Source organism: Aphelocoma coerulescens, chromosome 3 (genome assembly GCF_041296385.1).
Source record: "Aphelocoma coerulescens isolate FSJ_1873_10779 chromosome 3, UR_Acoe_1.0, whole genome shotgun sequence".
Classification (NCBI taxonomy): domain Eukaryota; kingdom Metazoa; phylum Chordata; class Aves; order Passeriformes; family Corvidae; genus Aphelocoma; species Aphelocoma coerulescens.
Genome location: NC_091016.1, coordinates 78,726,806 through 78,739,668, shown reverse-complemented (window position 1 = coordinate 78,739,668; position 12,863 = coordinate 78,726,806). Strand labels below are relative to the sequence as shown.

At 46.5% G+C, this 12,863-nt stretch overlaps 1 protein-coding gene across 1 annotated transcript in view; it reads right to left on the bottom strand.

The window, feature by feature from the left end:
- The window catches only part of METTL24 (methyltransferase like 24), a 46,573-nt gene extending 45,241 nt beyond the window's left edge, over nt 1-1,332 (bottom strand). Inside the window, exon 1 of the mRNA XM_069008584.1 lies at nt 983-1,332. Coding sequence (XP_068864685.1) covers nt 983-1,282 — 300 coding nt within the window. The 5' untranslated portion in view covers nt 1,283-1,332. The remainder of the gene's footprint in view (nt 1-982) is intronic.
- Nucleotides 1,333-12,863: the final 11,531 nt, after the last annotated feature.

Below are 12,863 nucleotides of genomic sequence, written 5' to 3'. Positions count from 1 at the left end.
ACAAGCTTTAGCCATTCTGCAGAAAACTGGTTTTATTCTTGTTGAGGCAAAGATCAGAAACAGTTATTTACTTTGACCAGGAAGGTGGTCTCATTTCTTGCAAAATCCCATGTGCTCCTCCTCATGATCATTCCAGCTTCTTTAAGAACCTGCACAGACCATCACTACTGCACCCTGACAGCAGGACCCCAAAACTACTTGACCAACCCACGACAAACTACTCCTTCACTGCCCTCAAAGCTGGCTCTTTCCCCCCTGAAAGACTGCAAAGAAAACTCTGCAAAATAAATATTTGAACCTCTAAGCGGTTCCTGAGAGCGTGGCATCTGCCAAAACCAAGGACAACATGGAGATCATTGAAGAAGGCGACATCCCACTACCACACACGCAGCTGACTGCGGGGTGAAGGTAGCACTGGCACTCCTCACTCCTGCTGAACTCCAGATCCTAATGATGGTCCTCACTTCCCCAAAAGGCTTTACAGTCACTGTCACGTAGGAACCTAGTTACAGGTTCATTTACCAGCTCATTCACTAACTCACTAATTCTCACGCAGACCAGGTCTTAGGATCATTTCTTGATGGCCTTTTGAAAATAAAATGGCACTCGGATGCCAAGAACGCCAAAGGCCATGGTCTTTGCCCAAGTTTGATCCTGTTGGGGATGCACCAGCCTGCAGAGCCCACCTGGTGACTCGGGCTTACTGCCACCTTCCCAGACCGAGCTCTCACCTTGTCCAGCCCCGCTCCCGCACATTCGCCCTTCCCTGCAGCTGAGCAGCACTGCTCAAAAAGTCGCTTGACCACTTCCCAAGAAGTCGTCATGACACCACACCACCTCGCTTCACCGGCGCACACCCGGCCGCCTCTTCTCAGGTACCAGCCCCATCTCCGCCCCGGGTGCCCGCTCACCCTCAGCCCTTCGCAGGGAGCCGGGGTCGCCTGTGGCGACACGGCGGCCGCTCCCTCCGAGCCCGCCCTACCTTCCTGCGGCGGCCGCCCGGGGGCTGCGGGGCGCAGCAGGCGGGCGCGGCGCTGCCCCGCCGCCCGCTCCGCACGTAGGTGACCCTCCGACGGCCGCCCCCCGCCGCCGCCGCCACCGCGCCCGGGCGCTGCTCCGCGCCGCGGGACGGAGCGGGCGCCCGCGCCGCCGCCGGGTCCCGGGACTTCTCCTCCGGACACCAGGATCGCCTCATGCCCAGCTGCAGGCAGAGGAAGAGCGCGGCGGAGAGCAAGCAGAGGCGGAAAGCGGCGCCCCGCCAGAGCGGCCGCTCCTTGGGCATGGCGTCGGGGGCTGCCCTGCCCGGTGCTGCCGCCCCCCCGCCCCGCCGCAGGGCTCATGCCGCCGGCGGGCCGGGCCCCGCGGCCGCCGCCGCCGAAACTTAGGAGTCCCCGCCCCGAGCGGGGCCGGCCGGGGAGGGGCCGGGATGCCCCTGTCCCGGCCCGGCGGGGGCTGCGGGACGTAGCGGTGCTCGGCCGCAGGCGGCCCGAGGGGTGCTCCGCGCCTCGGCGGGGGCAGTGCCCGGTGCGAACGTGGGGCCGGCTGTGCAGCCACAGGTGCGTGTCAGCGGGCCTGAGAGAGGACTCAACACCCCGTCCTAACTATCGTTATCAGCCCGTCTCTACAGCATGGAAGTGTACTAACTTGTTAATGTACGGAGTAGTTCACATTATACTCTGTGACACCACGAGGTAGTGAAAGTTTACTGGAGACTTGCGGATTGTTCATGTTGAAGTCAAACAAAAGGACAGCCTGGCCCTGGAAGTAAGGACTTTGTTTCTTGTAAGGTTAGAGCTGCCTGTGGAGGATAAAGTATTTTGGACAGCCAAGATAACACCAGCATCCTAGCTCCTCTGACACATCTTTGAAAACCCTCCCCCGTATTGTCTGGCAGTACAGATAAGTAACTCTAGCAAGGTTGACTCCAGGGACATCTGGATCAATAGATAAGCAGCAAAGATGCTGCAAAAATAGACCTGCTTTGGAAAGTTTTACTATGATTACTAACCAGTGATGTGGCTGCTAGTGACCACTTAAATCATGCTGGACCTGAACATTTGAAGGGTGTGAGAAGCCTGTGTGAAACATCAGTTGTGGTGCCCTAATCTGGCTGCAACACCTTGTGCTTATGAGTGACTCTTTTAAGTCTGTACTTTGCCTCCTAGTCTCTCTCCTGGGTAGTCACACAATCCTGCTGCTTTTCATGACACATCCTTGGTTTCACATGTGAAGGAATGGATCTGCACGAGCCGAGAGGCAGTGCAGGGGACAGGTGTCCTGCTCATCTCAGTGGGAGCACACAAGGCCCCGCATTTGTTTTGCAATGGGGACACACTGTGAAGAACTATAAAGTGCCCAGTTGGGCTTTGGTCCTAAACCACAACACAAACCCATGGCTAAGGCATGAGCAGGGAGAGGTGGTTGGCAGGATTTTGTGAAGCAGGAGCGCAGGTGGGAAGCAGGGTCAATGACAGGAGGCAAGCTCTGTGGGAACAGGGACAGGGGTGATGGTAACTAATTTGCAGCTCAGTGAATAATAAAGAGGTTCCCAGATGGGATATGCAGGACATGGATGCATGACTACTCCCTGTTTCTTTGCCAACTAGGGAAGAGGGGCTGTGACCCTTGTCTCCTGTGAGCAGTACTGTGCTTCCAGCATCCCTGCCTCGTCTGCTGGCAAGGGAGAGACTTGCTGCACCAAGCTCCTTCTGGTGTCCTCTCCTCAGCAGCAGGCTGCACTACTCTCTGACCTCTCCTGTCTCTTCACAGCCTGGAGCAGAGCCAGAGCTGGCTGGTGCTGGGGGAGCAGGTCAGAGAGGAGCACTGGCAGAAGTGGAGCGTGCCAGCAGCACAATGGAAGAAGGATGGAAGTGCTGCATGTAGGAAGATAAGGGAGGGAGCAATGATCTGTCTGGAGAAGTGGGATTTCAGTGTGGCTCTAAGCATAGATGCACTGGCAGGTGAGGTGCATGATTCCCGCTGTTTAAACATTGCTGTTCTCTTTTTTTTAGGTAAACTGTCCTTCTGAATTAGGTTAAAGCAATTCCATGGTTGTTTTAAAACACCCTAAATGTATACTCCTCTCAGAAGAGTGTGTCAGTCCTACCTGCCATTCCTGTAGCAGCAGGGTGGCTCCTTTGTCATCAAATAAGTCAAACTAGGGCCTGACAGAGATGAAAAGTAACTCAAAAAACCACTATCTGGAGCAGTTTCCTAATAGACTTGGGCACCTTTGTTGGTAGCATCCTATTTTTTGATCAGCTTAGAGACAACATGGGACAGCCTCAGGTGTTTGCCATGGGGAAGCGAGTTGGCTCTGGAAGTGGATCTTTCTAACAACCACACACTTTTCCTGTTTCCACCCCACCTTGGTGGCTCATGAATGGATCAGACAAGCCTTGGTGCTCGTGTAATGAAGGAACACATTTATGAGGGCAAAGGGAGAGTGTAACTGCACCAATCACAACTGACAGCAACTTAAGAGACAGGTACCTGGCTCCATCCATGAGCATCACCTGGAGATCATCAGCAGAAGGTCACTTGGGCTGCCACGGGGCTGCCTGTGCATCGCTTTGCTCCTCTGTGTGAAATGGCAACTTTCATATGGAGGACAGAAGTAATGCTGCTGCTCAGAGAAGAGAGGTTTTAGACATACATCAAAAACATTAAATGCAGGGGTATTATTTCACAAAATTCTTAGCACAAATGTTGTTTTAAGCTCTCAGCATCTAGGCAATAAATAATGGTATGTGAAGGTCTTATTAAAATATAAGTTTGTGTGTGTATAGTTATGGAAAAAAATCTTGAAGACAGGTTGACTCCAAAAGTATAAAGTGCAGAAATACATTTTAAAATTCTCTCTTGAAGTTTAATCCTTGAGAAATCAAAGCTTTCCTAAAAGCTTGAACAATGCATACTCAGATAAAAGAGGTCTACCTGAGCAGAATAGAAACCACAAGGTCTTTCTTGATTTTAGTATCAGAGGTTCATTTGTTTTTCTTCTCTCAGTGTGTAGTTTCAGCAAAAAGCTCAAATACTTGAATCCAGCCACTCTTCTTGTCATCACTGAGCTGTTAAGTGCTGACCTTGTACAAAATATTCCCTTCCTTAGAAAGCTGATAAACCCCAATTTGTGGGCATGCCAGGAGTGGTCCTGATAAAGAACAGTTCACTAATTTAACTCAGTGTTTTCCTTTTGTGTTTTAACAAACAACTGAATTTCTCTTGCTTCCTCCCCACCCCCTACCCTGCAATTTCTTATGAATCTGCCTGCTAAAAACACAACAGAGGGTTTCTAAAGATAGAGAATAAGAGAACAGTGATAGAGAATGATCTCAGGGAATCTCAGGGACAATGAGAAATCTTATCAGGATTAGCATGAGAATCAGTGAGAATTAAGATAGTCCCTTAAACAGTCTCACTTCTCCATTTTTACAAGTGTATTATAAATCAATTCCTCCCCCAGGAACTGGCTGCAAAGATATGTGTGTGAGCAAAGCCTGTTGAGAAGAGCAAATTGAAATTGTGGCGCAATGCATGAAGCTCCAGTCCACATGGATGATGAGCCTTTTTGAGGTGATTGCTGGGAAATACAGCTTCTGCAAAGTTTCACATCTTTCACAAAACATGCTCGCTCTTTGAGTCAGGCAGCAAATAACCTCCCCTCCTTGCTCTCCTAAAGCAAGATGGATGGTGTTAGAGGAACATCCATCAAGCTGGATCCAGCTGAGCACAAACTGCCACCATGAAATACAAGGAGTAACTGAAACAGTGACTCTGAATGTGAGCATGCAATTTCTACTGAGAACAGTGAGCTTTGTGCCCTAATAACCAAAATCAGACATCAGTCTTACGGCATCTACTTTTTATATTGGTGCCATAGAGCTACAGCTCCCTTAGTTTCTCCAGGAAAAGTCTATAAACTGTTAAAACTCCTCTCTCATTTACAAATTTGTCTGCAGTAAGAGCCTAGTGCTAAACCTCTAGAATGAAATTTCATTGCTTGAGTGCTATCTTTGCTGCTTACAAATTACCTCTTGCCTAGGACATTGCTGGTAGTGAAATCTCTCCTTGCAGCAGTTATTTAATGTTTCTCTCTCTTATGGCCATTTTCAGTTCAAACACCTTGCCTACCCCATTCATCTTCTGCCTCCACCCACTGTCAGGGCTTCTGTTTATCTTCTGGTTAGTTAAAATGTCTGCCCCAATCCCTGTACAAAATTAAACCCCAGGCAGGAAAAATGCCACTAGGATTCCCTAGGATTCTCCAAGGGCTGTTAATACAAGTCATACATTCCTCCTATGAAATGAGTAAATGAATAAGAATGCTCTTTTTGACTGTACTCTGGACTTGTATGAGCCACTTGCCAAAATCTACAGGACAGAGCAAAGGAAGAGTTTTTTCCCCTCTCTTTCCTCCTACACTCCTGATTAATGCTTCGAAAATCGGAGTGACGTTTTTCCGTGCACTTGAAAACAGAGATGTTTTGTGTAGAAACTTTCACAAGGTCATTTTAAAAGTGGCTGCAGAAGAGAAGCATGGTGTGTCCTTACCACAGAAGATGTGTGTGCCTCAGATCCCGAGTCTGCAGCAGTCAGATCTTTGGTCCAGGCCTGGTTTACTGCCTTGTCTTTCACACACATTTATGTGTGAAAGCTCTGCCACAGCCCTGAGGAACATGGAATTAAAAGTTTGTAGCTCCCTGGGTGACTTCTTGGTGATAGCTTTTGTGCAAGCCTGGTTTCAGTTCTGTTTCTTAAAATTGCAGCTCAAAATCCTGGAAGTATTTCTTTATGCACCCAAGTGACAGACCTCCATGGAGCCTGCACACAGCTCTGCCAGGTAGGTACAGCCCTTACTCCTTCCCATGCCTTAAATCCCACTGAAAACTATTAAAGAATCTCTTTGTGTTATCTTTTAAATGTTAGCAACAGAGAAGTAAATTGGCTGTATTGGTCTATTACCCACTTACAGCTGCTGAGAAGTTTGTGTCTGAACAGCTGTCAAGGCAAAAGCTCAGCTGTGTGAATCATTAAAACTGCTTCTCAGCTCGCCACTGGTAAGTTTGAAGATAACAACTAAAAAATATATGTTCATGCAGTCTCCCATTAGCTCTCCTCAAGCTCGTGGGCCATTTAGGCAGCTTAACACAAGATTGATCTTGCTGTTCAGCAGCACAGCACGAGGCATGGGCAGAAGCTGTCTTTTCCCTCCAGCTACAGAGGGAATCAAACACCACAGCCTTGCCGCATGCTCCAAATTTGATGAAAGAGACGGCTGATAATTATTGGCCTGGAGAGGGGATTATAGACCAAGGTTTACCTCTGAGTCACACTCCTGTATGTTTGCACTCACACATACCTGTACCTGTGCACACACATTCACTGCAGGAAGGAGAAGAAGAATGAGATGGCCCTCCAGGAGAAGATGCTCTGCAGCTCTCTGCTACCCCCTGGGCCTTAACTTTATTTATTTAACCCTAAGCCTTGTGGTATCTACAAATACAACTATTGCCTCCAGAAGCTGTGTTTCACTCCTGGAGTGGAATAACAGTGCTTTTACAGTCTGCCTTTTACTAAATTGTCCAATCATTCTGAACAAGCAAAATTCTGCCCGCTTTTTAAAATAAGGGCTGGAAATTTTATTGAAGAGATATTAGTATAAAAATTGAAAATGTATTGCTATTGTAAAAAAAAGACATTCCAGTTTACAGGAATTAAGTAGTGATGGCTCACATGCAGTTCACGTACTGTTGCACAAAGATATTTGTGATATCAGTTCATCATCTGTATTTTCCCTGTATCTATACTGTAACCCCAGGCAGATGCCCAGCTTTGCTTAAAAATTACCCTGGATTTCTATTAAAAATCCTATTTTCTGTAGATTTTAAAGATTACCTTAGTGTTATTCTGGCTTCAGCTCTCTGTCCTTTTTTGGGTGAAATAAATTTTACTTACATTTTTACACTTCTAAGCTCAAGGATTAATATCTTTCATTAAAAAATGTAATTTGGCATAGGGATTAATCTATAATTGTCAGAATTTGACAAAACACTGCAAGTGGAATAGGAATGATGGCTTTAAGAAATTATATAAGCCTTTTTATTACATGTTTTTAATGGGCTTACATAGAACAGTACAAATGCCAAAGTACTTACATAGGGGATGACAATGGCTCTGGAACAATCAAGCAGATGTCACTGAGAGACACCTTCCTTCATCTGCAAGCATTCAGGGAAAAGGAGTCTCCAAGGGGGGATAAGGTGCAAGCCAAAGCACTGGGGCTGATAGGGAGAAGAACAGGAGCAAAATGTTTCACGTAGAGGATTCACAAACAAATTAAGACCCACAATTAATGTACTGTGCATTTCTTCTGTGGTTTGTCTTTCAATGTTGTTTGATATACTAGCATGTGTCTGTACAATTTATGCATCATTAAAGGCGATAGGAAACAATAAAAGCTGGGAGTGGCTGGCAGCATCCTTGAGACCTGATGGGTGAAAAACAGCTTTCCTAGGACAGGAGGCTTTCCAAACTGTTCTGGAGTATGCAGGACAATTTAATAATATGTAACCACCTTTAATAGAGGTCTCATCCATGTGTCTGAAAAGCATCTCATTTTTTCAGGACACTAAATTCAGTCTTTATCTGAAACAAAAAGGTTGGTTTTTTAAACAATTACCATGTGGTCAGCCAATCCTCTCCACCATCTGGTTGCATTTTAAAGTCTTAGATACAATCATAACAAGGAGGAGAGAAATGGTCTGCCCTCAGCAGAAGAGATACCACAGCTCCCCTGCAGCTGAGCAGCCTGTCTAGGAGCAGACGGTGAGGATAAAACTCAGTGTTCTTCCCGCAGGCTCTTTTCCAAGCAGTTTGCCCTCAATGTCATGCGGAGCAGCATCAATGATGCAGAGACACCAGTACTGATCCGAAGTGGGATAACCTCCTTAGCCAAGAGTTTGTATGTAGGTTAGGTGCTACCACAGGGCTCATCCTTTTGGCATGTGCCTCCCTGCAGCATGTCTGCCTCCATCCTCAGCTGGGGATGTGGGAAGCAAAGGCCAGTCGGATGTTTCGAAGATGCACTGGGAAGGACAGAGCGGGTTTGTGACAATGCAGGCGCCTCTACCGGCATCGCTTCCGGCGACGAACCCTCGGCCGGGCTAATGCTTGTGGCTGTGCCCCAGCTCCTGGCTTGCTCACAGGCTCCTTGTTAGGAGGAGATCCCTTCACCAGAATGTATTGAATTTCCTCGGGAACAAGGTCATTTCTCTGTACTCTGTCAGGAGACGAAGTACATGTTTCTGAAAGCATAAGGGCTTTTTTGCAGAGCTTGCCTGCTTCTCTGCTGTTGGCAAGGCTGGAGGCAGAGCCAGCAGCTACAGAGGAAAGCCTGTTCTGCCATCTCTCCATGGTCCAGTCAGCACAGAGTGGGGAAGAGTGTCTCAGAGGACACTTACCTCCCCTGAAAGGCAAAGGTGAAGCTGTGGCTTCTCCTGAGCAGTAGCTGGGTCAATGCCAGAAGCCAGGCAAACAAAAGAAGCTTGCAGCTGGAGCCCAGGGCACCAACACCTGCAGGAGGACACCCCAACACTGGGACATGCAGAGCAGCAGCTAAAAGAGGCACATTTTCCCCTTAACTTCTCACTCCTCCCTCAGACTTAACGCAAAGGAAAGAAGATGATCACTGATGTATAGTGACAGGAGCCTTTAGGAATCCAGGGCTTTTTACTCAATCTTTGTGCTGAAGTGCTCAGTCTTACACTACAAAGGCAAACAGCAACAAGATTGCTCTCAGCAACCCAGACAAGAACATTTTAGTGCATAATTATGGATGAGATGCAAAAGGACGAAAAAGAGGGAAAACATCTGTTCGCATAGAGTTTATTGCCGTTCACTTAAGAGGCCCATTAAATGCCAGAAAAAGCTTCTGTTTGAGGCAATTATCCTGCTGAAAATCTCTATGTCAATTCGTCCTATGATTATTCCTGGAGTGCTGACACTGTGCAGATACACTCACCACAGAGAAAAAGGGTGCCCAGCCAGGCTTACAGAGGAATTTTCAGAAGCAGGGTAGCCAGCGCTTCTCAGGGTCTTTACCTCTGTAGAGATGTGGGTTGTTTATTGGAGTCTTTCCCTGGAGTTCAGCTGCCTCAGCTCCTTTATTTCAAAAATATTCTTTGAGCTTTTTCATTGGAAGTGCACCTAAAAGTGGGATTGCTCTTCTTGTAGTCACAGCAATATGGGATGTGAGAAGCTCAAATCCAGTTATTCAAATGCTCAAAGGAGGGAGACCAGCTGTCCCACCGACCAAGAAATCATTTGGCTCACCAGGCTGCAAGGTCTGTTCAGAGGAGAGGCTTCATCTCCTTGAAGCCCAACCATGCACTTGTTTGTCAAGGAGGAAAGCAAGTGTGAGTGTGTTGGTTCATCCCTCCCCCGCTCCTGTTCAGGCCTTTCCACAAGAGCTTGGTGGGGAAGCATCTCTTGATCATACTGGGAACTCTTGGAAAGCTAAGGTGGGTGGCAGTGCTGACTGTACCAGGAACTCCTGCTGCCTCACGTAGGTGGGAGAAGACAGAGGGAATAATCAGTCATCCCCTGACAGCCGTGGAATGTTCCTTATCTGAAATGTAGCTCAAGTGGGACAGTACCATCCTCACTGGAATTTCAAAAATTCCAGTAACAACTAACCCAGATTGCAGCCAGGATGAAAATACATCAAGGGCTTAAGACAACCATCTCACAGCCCTAAAAACAGTGGTCCTAAGAGAGACCCTTTGAGCTCTTCTGGACTGCAGTGGGCTGCATCAGTATTTCCCTCTGTGTCGGATGCCTCCCAGAGTGCCCAAACTCTCAAGTTTGCGAAATTCAGAGAAGCGTCACCTGGCAACAGAACCTGGACTGATATCCCACTCCTTGAGCCTCAACACGCCACCTCACCCCCATTAAGAAATGCCAAAAAGGCATTAGATGTGTTTCACTGATTCTTGAGGGGAATGTTTTAATACATATATCTGTGTACTTATACTTTACATATCCATGCCTGTGTGTGTATTACCTTTGTACATTTGCATACACATATCTGCGTGTGTGCCTTGACTTGGACACCCAATAGCAAATAGAGTATACGTGTTATTATCTTGAATTCATAACTGTTATCACTGTTTAGAGTTGATCCTTGGTTAATCTAATATTTAAGTGCTTCTAGATCCTTTAGACATAAACAATTGACCACGTCTGAGCCTAAGATTGGATCCAGCCATGTGTGGGAACCTCTCTTAGAAGCAGTTTGGAAAGCAAGGGAGTCCACTCTGAATCTCAAGACCCACCAGAGAGTCTCCCTTAACCTTTCCTTCCTTACCCCTTTCTACACCCCTGGCCTCCATATAAATCACTCTAAATTGATGCTAATTTGGTTTTCCTCTATATATATTATCCATGCAGTAGGTATTAGAGTAAGCCTTGTCATCGAACTTTGCCTCACTTTTGCAAATGCATATTAAAGTTTGTTTTCACTAATATATTTGATGGTGATTCTTTAAGCAACCTAAACCATTCATTTTTGTGACAACAAGGGTCCCTCCATGGCTCTAGTGTGTTCCCTGAGGGAAGGGTTGTTTTTCAGAACTTCACTTTAGCTAAAATTATGACTGAAGGTTCACACACAGGTGCTTCCGAAACACCGACAGCCAGCTCAGTTGCTTAACTCTCTGATGACACAGAAAATAAACAAACCTTCCCTCCTCTGTTTGGCTCACAAATTGAAGGAAAGGCTAATGTAAGGCTTAGATATCAGCTGGTTGGCCAGGATTTTGGAGAAGGTGAATCAAAAGGCAGGAGATATGATAATGTTGGGAGCACAGCATGTGATGCACATGGTACATGTCTCTTACCGTCTGGAAAATATATTGTCCTTGTGGTAGGTAATAGACATTAACAGGAACAGGGCAAAGTGATGTGGGGCAGTATTCCCCCAGTGCTGGCTGCTCTCAGTGGTGTGAGACAGTCTCAAAGGATGAAAGCAAAACACAGGAAATATATTCCCTTGAAACTGCTTTTACTTTTGGAAATACCATTCAGAAAAGTTTCTTCCCCCTTTCTTTTTCCCTGGCCCCTCCCTTTCTTAGTAAGGCTGGGTTTTGACTCATGTCTGCTTCTCTTTCTCCAAAATATGTAATTTTTACTTCTTCATTGAGAAAAACAGACACGAGGAGGAAATTCCCAGAAAGAAACCAGTCCACTTCAGATCTTGAAGCAGTGGTAGTTTCTAATAGCTGAGCACCCAGAGTGGTGTCTGGGCTCACCAGGAGCCTGGCCAGGAGCCAGTGGACACATGGACCAGGCTGCAGCCTCACAGGGACTGCCCCACAGGATGTCCGGCCCAGGCACAGCTTGAGGAGCTGGGGGACCCCAAGAACCCACAACATGAGGAACTGAGGACACTTGGCTACCCAAGACAGTGGTTTCCTCTCCAGCCTTTGGTGGGGTAAAAGCTCTGGGACATGTTGCCGTAGCAGCAGCTTTGCCTAGGATTATTATTATTATAATAATTCCTTATTTTTTTGTTAACAACAGCTTCTGGTACACTGCTACCTTCACATTTTATTGTACTTTTTTAAAGTGCTCTCCATAAATCCACGATCGATTTTTAAAGCTGTATTGAAGTACCCAAGTCCCCCAAGCCTTGTAAGTATATGGGAGCCCGACAGGCACCCAGATTTCCACTGAATTAAGCATCAACCCATTTGCTCTTTGAGATGGAGTTTGCGGGTTTTTTCAACAATTGCTTGATCCAACATCACCCTCTGGTGGAAACTAGGGAATAGAACAGGATAAACTAGAGCCGCGGACAACGTAACAATAGTCACTTGATTGCTGTGAAAACAATGAAAATCTCGGTCCAGGCCATGCTGTTATTTCTAATTGTTACATTTATTCCTAACGATTTTGCAGTTTATCTCAAATAGTTCTCGACTGCAAGAGAATGGTAATGAATGGTGAAGGCCAATTTTCCTGTATTTCTCACAAATTTGTTTTAAACAGAGTCAAAAGCCTATATTGAGATAATATGACTTTATGGCACTGTTTCTGTGAAGGAAATCAACAAAATTCCCTGTTGCAGGAAGCTATTATTTTGTGCTCAAGCTCTAAAATCCATCATACATCCCATCTGCTGTCTGGAATCGCAAGGATTGATAAAAATGTCTCAAAATATAATAGTTTCCTTTCTATCCCACTATTACACCTTTGAAGTTCCATGTGAGTGTGACAGATTGGTTGCCATCTGCCAGGGGTGCCTCTTCAATGTAGATCAGAAAGTGTGGATAAGAAGGAAATACTCAATATAAGTTTGGATAACTTATGTCCAGACACGCATGGGCTTAATGAACAGCACAGGGATAAAATGCTTTGCACAGGTGACAGCTAAGTCTTTCTCTAAGGACACCTTTCATCAGCACGGGGAGGTCAGGGAGGTTTAATGAACCTTCCACTGTTAATCCTCTCCCATGTGTGAGTGTTTCTCTGACACTTATTCTGCGATTCCAGATTAAAACGACAGAGCTGATGCGGCAGCACAGACAAATTTAAGATCAAAATGGAGTTTTGAAAATTCCTCAGCTGCCAGCTCAGCTTCAGCTGGAGATGGAGAGGTAACAGAGGCCACATCTTTGCTTCAGCTACTGGTGAGAGTCTTGGGTGAGGAGCAGAAACTCAGGGATGGCTGATGAGATATTGCCAGAGACTGACACCCGGGGCTGGGTGGCAGAAACAAGACAGGACTCATCTCAACAAACTTCAGCTGCCTGGAAGCAGTCAGTGTCAGTGAGCTGGCCTGAAGGCACTGAAATAGTGTGACT